This window comes from Misgurnus anguillicaudatus, chromosome 9, assembly GCF_027580225.2.
Source record: "Misgurnus anguillicaudatus chromosome 9, ASM2758022v2, whole genome shotgun sequence".
Classification (NCBI taxonomy): Eukaryota; Metazoa; Chordata; class Actinopteri; order Cypriniformes; family Cobitidae; genus Misgurnus; species Misgurnus anguillicaudatus.
Genome location: NC_073345.2, coordinates 17443745 through 17451409, shown reverse-complemented (window position 1 = coordinate 17451409; position 7665 = coordinate 17443745). Strand labels below are relative to the sequence as shown.

General features: G+C 34.5%; 1 protein-coding gene across 2 annotated transcripts; it reads right to left on the bottom strand.

The window, feature by feature from the left end:
- Positions 1 to 730: 730 nt before the first annotated feature.
- slc29a2 (solute carrier family 29 member 2) lies at positions 731 to 6984 on the bottom strand. Of its 2 annotated transcripts, none has more exons than XM_073871210.1 (13): positions 6881 to 6984; positions 5157 to 5199; positions 4917 to 4990; positions 4686 to 4839; positions 4424 to 4563; positions 4149 to 4283; positions 3939 to 4036; positions 2696 to 2759; positions 2163 to 2326; positions 1873 to 1978; positions 1708 to 1793; positions 1426 to 1622; positions 731 to 1331 (listed from the first exon to the last, which is right to left on the bottom strand). In XM_073871210.1, the coding sequence occupies exons 2-13, from the start codon at positions 5186 to 5188 to the stop codon at positions 1220 to 1222; spliced, it is 1362 nt and encodes a 453-aa protein (XP_073727311.1). In that variant the 5' UTR covers positions 5189 to 5199; positions 6881 to 6984; the 3' UTR covers positions 731 to 1219. The 2 variants fall into 2 exon arrangements, with proteins under 2 accessions (XP_073727311.1, XP_073727312.1); XM_073871211.1 differs by lacking the exon at positions 6881 to 6984 and adding an exon at positions 5844 to 5997.
- Positions 6985 to 7665: the final 681 nt, after the last annotated feature.

Genomic DNA, 7665 nt, shown 5'->3' with positions numbered 1-7665 from the left:
TGTATGCATATTTTCAAAAACTTCCCAGGCAGAGCCTTGAATTTTTTCCCCCAGATTCACAAACTTTCAAGGATTTCAAGGACTCGTGGGAACCCTGAATCATAGAGATCAATAATTTTGTTCCATTTAATTCACACAATTATTCATTTCTGCCATTAAGCCAAAATCAATCAAGTAAAAGATTAATAAAAGACATTATTAAACCAGCCACCTTTTGTTATAGTTTAATTAATACTTTTATTAAAAAACATTTGACGGCATGAATCCCTTGCCAAAATCCCATTTAGCAAAAAATCCCTTAGAAAAACATGAATACAAACATAAAAAATCCCATTAAAAACCCTTAGAAAAAACATGAATACAAACATTAAAAAGCGTAAAATATAATACAAAGCGTGAAAAATAATAAAAACATTAAAAAGCGTAAAAAATAATAAATAACACCAATTTTAAAAAGGTAAAAAATTTACTTCTTGTATAAAAATACTTCATGTAAAGGACACTTAGGGGATGTTTCCCAGACAGCACCTAAGCCTAGTCCCAGACTAACTTAAATGTTAGTGTTGTCCTGACCGAAAACAACTTGCTCTGTCATATCTTAAAATATATCAGTGCGAGTGTTGTGTCTGAAGATGCACACCATTAATGTTTCTTTATAAATGATGCTTTAAAAATGACTTAAATATCCTAATTTAACTAAGGCCTAGTCCTGGCTTATTCTAAACCCTGTCTGGGAAACCACCCCTTAGGGGATGTTTCCCAGACAGGGATTAGCTTAAACCAGGACTGGGCCTTAGTTTAATTAGGAAATATAAATACAAACATGTTAAAACATTACTTGTGTGCATTTTGAGGCAAAACAAAGATCACTCATGTATTTTATAAGTTATTTTCAGTTTGGACAGCTCTTACATTTACTTTAGTCTAGGACTAGTCTAATCCCTGTCCGGGAAACTTAATGTAAAACAGTAAAAAACATTAAAACCTTTTTTTAAAATCCTCTGCGATTTCCCTTTTTAAAATCCCATTGAAATACAAAAGGAACTACAGTCAAATAAATACGAATTTGGAAAAAGGTAACCTTCATGACAACTGGATGAATAAGTATTGCTTCCATTCCTTAACGGGATGAGACCATAATCTATTTACAGCACTGATTCAGAACGCGTTTATGTCAAGCGAAAATAAAATACAGCATTGCAGGCTCATTTGACTTTCCTTAAATAATCATTTTAAGGCCAAATGAGAGTCCAGCACCCAGAGAGAGTCCCAATGCCAGGAAGAAGGTCATCAATGCCCCTGCTGTCTCTGCGTCTTTCGGCTTTACCAGTCTGAAACAAAAAGACATTCGGAGACTTCCACAGATTGTCTATAGTTGATTATGTCAATAAATAATCGTTTGATATTTCCTTCTGGAGTACTTACTGTGTAGCATAGCTCATGGAGAGGCAGGCAAAATATCCACTTGACATGGCAAACAATGACATGATGAGTACATAGGCTGCATCGTGACTGAATACAGCCGGGAGGTTGCGAGACTGAATGTTGCACAGCATGAGGGCAGGAATGAAAATCGCTCGTAGTACCACCAAGAGAGGGAATAAATAACTGTTCTTTGAAGGCTGAGAGTATAACGAATAAAATTGGATGTTAGACAAAAACAATTCGAGTTGTTACGCATTGTGTATTCATTTTAAGCAGACTCACCCACTGAATATGGGAAGGGATGTATCTGCCAATCCAGTCCATGACATTAAAAACGATGAATGAGCACAGGGGTACAAAGATGTGTTCTAAAATAAAAAAAGGTTTTAAAAAAAAGTATGCAATTGTGGATGACAACGCATGAGCTACAATTTTGCACAGACTCACCTTTCCCCTTGAAGAAGCCTGTAGGTTGTGTCATGACTGTAATTGCTGGGAAAACTGACAATGTGACAGCAAACACGCAGGTCACGCAAAATGCCATCACTCGAATCTACAAAAACAATACAAGTATTTGTTAATTCTGGGATTTAAAATGAAATGCATTATAACTTACAAATGAAAACAGGTTTAATAGTTACATTTAAACTGTTATGCTGATGATAGACCCCATTATTAGTAGTGGATTTTATCTGCTGTGCAAAACAAGCGTATGAAGGGAATATTAAATACTTTACCTGTTTGAAGACTTGAGGCACAGTTGACTTCTCTTCAGTGGATTCCTGTTTAAACTCATCCAGCTTTTCACAGGCTTCAGAATCAGACTTAGTAAAATCAGCTTTGCCATTGGTATCTAATCCACTGTCATCATTGAATTTCACTTTAACTAATGTCACGCTCTCTGAAACAACAACATAAACATCTTTAAAAGGTACCCTGCCTATAAAGACTTGTATGGCTTAATGGATTTACACTGAGATTGCCTATATAAATGTGAGACAAAAACATTAAAAGGTATTATAAAAATAAAAAAATGTATTATGAGAATACGCTGAAAAAGAAAACAGCCAAAGGCGGCGCAATGTGTCATTGTAACAAAACAACTGTCGCTTGCCCGGCCAAATATGACATTTTTAACCCGGAATGCACTGGGTTGTAAACGGTAATGGCGGCCTCCATATGTTAAATTCGGGATCACATTTTGAGATTGTTTAAAATATTGTGATTTGACCAAACACTAGAACAAGTGATAGTGTAGTCTGACACATACCACATATATTTGTCTCATTCTTTGTCTCTGATTTATCAGTGGAACCATTTTCTGGAGCAGGAATCTGAAATATAGGAAGGAATGTCATAACATTGTTATCATTTATAACCGATTAGTCGTGATTAATCTATAGCAGAATAAAAGTTTTTGTTTACATCATATATGTGTGTGAACTGTATATAATAACTTTGTATATATAAATGCACACACATGCATGTATATATTTAAGAAATGTTTACATGTGTATATACATTCGTATATTTATGTATAATTTATATTATATATAAATACTTAATTTATAAATATCTTTTTTTCTTAAAATTATACATGCATGTGTGCATATTTATATATACATAATTATTATACACAGTTTACACACACATATATGATGTAAACAAAAACTTTTATTCTGCTATAGATTCATCACGATTAATTGAAATGCATCCCTAATACAAACACACTCTCTAGATCAGGGGTCACTCTCTTTCAAACTGGGGTCAGGGGACCCCCATGGGGCCTCCAGGAGGATCTAAGGGGTTCCCAGAAAATTTCAGAGAAAAAGACAAAAAGTTAAATTTAGGTTTTAATTTTAGGTATTAGAATAAGGTTTATCTTTCACTTCTTACTACATACATTCACCCAAAAATTCAAAATATTTCCTCTTATGGAAGTCAATGGCGCTTTTCTTTCCTGCTTCATTTTTATCAGAACAAAGACATTTATACAGGTTTGTAACAACATAAGGGTAAATAAATGATAACAACTTTTTTATTTTTAGGTGAAATATCCCTTTAAGCAAATGCTGTTATAAGCAATTTTGGAATATATGTTGTAAGAAATGAGAGATAAACCTTATTTCAAAACCTAAAATTAAAACCTAAATGGTTGTCCACTGACAATTTATGGCAGAATTCCTGAACTATCAATTTAAGTATCGTTCTAGTGTGTTTTCGTTATTTCAGTCACCTCTGTCTCACTCGCAGGGGTTTGTAAGGCACTATTCCTTTTGAAGCTGCTATGAAACAATAGTCAAAGTTGCTGAATTACAAATTGAAAATGTAGCATTACTCTAAGTGTAGCCGATTTGTTATACATAAAATAATTTGATTTATTTTGAATAGGGGGTCTCTCAAAAAAGGTTCATGATTTCATCATATTTGGGGGTCCTTGACATCATAAAGTTGAATACTCTATACTTTATACACGTTTAATCACAGAAATCACAGCGACTTGTGGTACTCACCACATATGGCAATATGAAGTAACAGCACAATGTAAGAAGTGTGGCAACACATGGAGTTATGAAATATCCCAGGGCTGAAGTGCGCGGGTCAGAATTCACTATAGAAAGTGTTTAGAAACACAGATTTAAGAATAAATTATTATTTTTTAGTGAAACTGCCATAAAAAAGACTATCCATTTATTATTCAGTAAAACATCACTGGTACTTACAGATATTTGATAACAGCATGGCGAGACCCGAGAAAATGCCTGCCACAGCCTGTCCGCTCATAAACAGCGAGTTAAGTTTCGGGGATTGTTTACCAACCAGACCGAACAAACTCCCTTGCAACACTGCTCCAAACACTACAGAAAAATTAAGAAAAACAGAGCGGTATTATATAAAGAAAAATGCATCGTGATTTGTTCACACAAAAGTGTGGACTTATTGTATTCAACATCAAGTAAAAAGGGAAAGTAGATGACACATCATGTAAGAAACATACTGTTAATAAACCAGATTGTTGCCATGGTAACGGAGAAGAAGTGGTCCGGGGTCATTTCAATCTTCACTATTGAGGTCGTAAGAATGAAGAGGAGTAATATTATGATCATGCTGCCAGCAATCCTCACCCTCTCTGCAATGCTACAAAAGCAAAGGACAACAAAATCTCTCATGATCATAACATCTCTATGTAGCCAATATTCATAAAACAGTATTGATGCTAAGACTTGAAAAAGGACATTTTCCTACAATCAGACACTCACTGCTGGTAAAGGAAGGAATTGAGAAGTGTGAACAATAACAAGGGAAGTTGGGCCAACAACACACTCAGGTTGCCAAACATGTAGGGGTCTTTATCTTCCTGCTCAGTCCCATTTGTGCCTTTCATGTTATTCAAACGGTCAGTGAAATATTGCAAACAAACATAAATGTTGTACATGAACATGATAGAAAATCAAAACCTTAACCACAAAATGAAGTGCATCTTACTTGCATGGCAGTTATGAAGAAATTCCAGGGAAGTAGAGTTCCCATGCCCAGCAAGAAAATAATAGCAGCTGCAAGGCCACTGTCAGGATTAGAGAGTGAAAGAAAAGAAAATACTAACATTAAGGCATAGACATTTATATTTAAAGACTTTTAAAATCACAAGAAACAATGTAGTCATGTGACCCTACATTTTTCATGGTTGTGTGTGTGTGTGTATAAGTACATTTACAATATTCTTCTCTCACCTGTTACCAGACGTTCCGTTACAAGGTCTCATTTTGAAAATATCTGCAAAAGAGAAAATTATACATTAGGTATAGCCAGTAGCATTTATTACTGACTTTTTTTGGATGATGATGTCCTGTGGGGCTCCTTGTTTACATTTAGGCATGTTGTATTTAAAGGCGTATTCTCCGGCTATTAAAAAGTCAATAGAAACTGAAACCGGTTCATAAGCACGTGTTCTAGCTGGCTAGGGTAGGCATTATTAGCGTGATGTCTCTTTACAAATAGATAATAGCTTTATTACATTTAACTACTATTACAGCACTTATTGATTCCAAGTGATATATAGAATTGAAAAGAAAGTCATTGGATACAAAATTTTTACGTCCTAAGACCCTTTGGTTTGTCTTTTCCCCCCCAGATTTTTCCAGCTATTTGGGGTTAGAAAGAACTAAAAAATATAATAACCAAATATTTTTCTTTGAACATAAAGCAATGTAATTGTCCACGTTCCTGGTAATAGCGTCATAATGTTATTTTAACCGTCAGTTGTAACTGCTAATAGAGCTTCAATGTTTACATAAAAATCGTTTCGCAAAATTATTTCACAATACTTGACAAGTAAATTAAAATAACTTAAGTAACATTTCATGAGTTCATATTACTGGTCTGAAAAATGTTGCTCAAATGAAAATACATATACTCACATTTTCAGAGAAATCTCACAAAATCAAATATACACCGAAATAGAGTTACAGACAGATAAATAAGTCTAATTACTATTAAAATATACAGTATGAATAGGTTAACTGTACACGCTCTGCCTACACGTGGTCCAAGTATGACGTAAAAGCGGAGTTTCAGTGGAGGAATGCTACCTTCAAAACGGGAAGTGATTGGGCATGACGTGCCACTTCCCGCTTTGAAGTTTTCCGTGTACATCTACAGCAGTGTTGCCAGATTCTTTTACATTTGGGCTGTTTTTTTAATTTTTGACTATAAAATTGTTTTTTATTACTGTACGGTGCGATTTGTTAGTCTGGTTGTTTAATGAGAAAAAACGTTATGTATTTTGGGCTGTTTTTTTTAAATGGGCGGGTTTTAAGATGTAGTTGGGCGGGAAAATCTTTAGTCCAATCTGGTAACAATGCTGGCAGCGTGCAATATTTTTGGCGCGTTTTCAAAGATCAAATAAACATTTGACTCTTTAATTACATTAACACTGTTTGTGTATAACATTATTATAACAGTAATGTAAACGTTTCGAATATTTTAATGTGTTTATCTTATTGTTTTAATTTGATGTTTGCACCTGTTTCAGCATTTTTATTGTCACGAAGTTACACGAAGTATAGCGAAATTAGAGTTCCCGTACATTAAAAATAAGTCCTACATTGCAATATAAATATACACTGACTGTATAGTATCGTTGCCATGCTATTTGTAAGTTACATGACAAACTGCTAAATAAAAAGGAATGTAGACGTTTATAAACTTATACTTTTCTCGTCGTTTGTTACTAACGATTTTAGACAAAAGACAACAAAGAGTAATTCGGCAATCAAATGAGCAGTTACTGATATAAATAGATATTTTCAAGCTGATCGTAAGTAGAAAATGTTATTTACACTACAAACATTTTGACAGTGGAAACATTTAGAACTGTTGTTTTGTTCTAAAACTATAGGCAAACACTTTAGTTCCTTTAAAAACTTAAAAAGAGTAAACTGAAGTATTTACTCACATTGATAGTTGCAGTTAACCTACGTCGTCTTCTCACACCACACACTGACACTGACACACAGCGCGGGTAATTTCAAAACATTCTGCTTTCAGAGCGGGCGGATACACGTGATTGCTACGTCAAATGAAATGGGGTGGTCGTGGACTACAATCAAAACAAATCATGCTGATGTGACTAGCGATGGGGAAACGAAGCTTTTCGAAGCTTCGAATCAATTGAACCAATTGACTGGCAAAATGATTCAATGTTTTGAAGCTTTCGAAACACCATACACGCTGGCGACACCTGCTGGTCAAAATTTGTAAGGCAACGAGGTCGCAACATAATCACCTTCTACAAACAATTGCAAATATGTCCACAACAGTGTAATGCTTTCAATACAATTTACAAATCATTACATTTCACTAAATATTGGTATTATGGTGGTATGCCAGGTGATTACATAGACTTTACAGTCTTCCAAATTCTCAAAATGTTTTTTTTCAATTCTCAAAAAGTTCCCAAACAATCGGCCTTGGTTTTTTACGTCACTCATACAAAATACTTGAATGCCAAAAAATGCCAAATGGCCAGCAAACACAATACACACATTTTATTTTATTAACATTTATAATAATTAAACGGATCCGAAATTAGTGAAGCATTAAGACACTGATTCATGAGTTCATTTTAAATTAACACCCCCTAATGGTGAACCATAAGAGTTTCGAAATGGTTATGAACAGGGTTATGACGCAATGAAGCTTCATTTGCTAAAACTCACTAAAACCACGGGACTTGGCCTG

Bases quoted from the DNA above. Each gene is read 5' to 3' on its own strand.
- slc29a2 (XM_073871210.1), bottom strand. From the start codon at position 5,188: ATGAGACCTTGTAACGGAACGTCTGGTAACAG. The intron at 4,037-4,148 runs GTAAGTACCAGT...CACTTTCTATAG, and splicing joins CATGCTGTTATCAAATATCT to TGAATTCTGACCCGCGCACT. The intron at 2,327-2,695 runs GTATGTGTCAGA...TTGTTGTTTCAG, and splicing joins GAATGAGACAAATATATGTG to AGAGCGTGACATTAGTTAAA.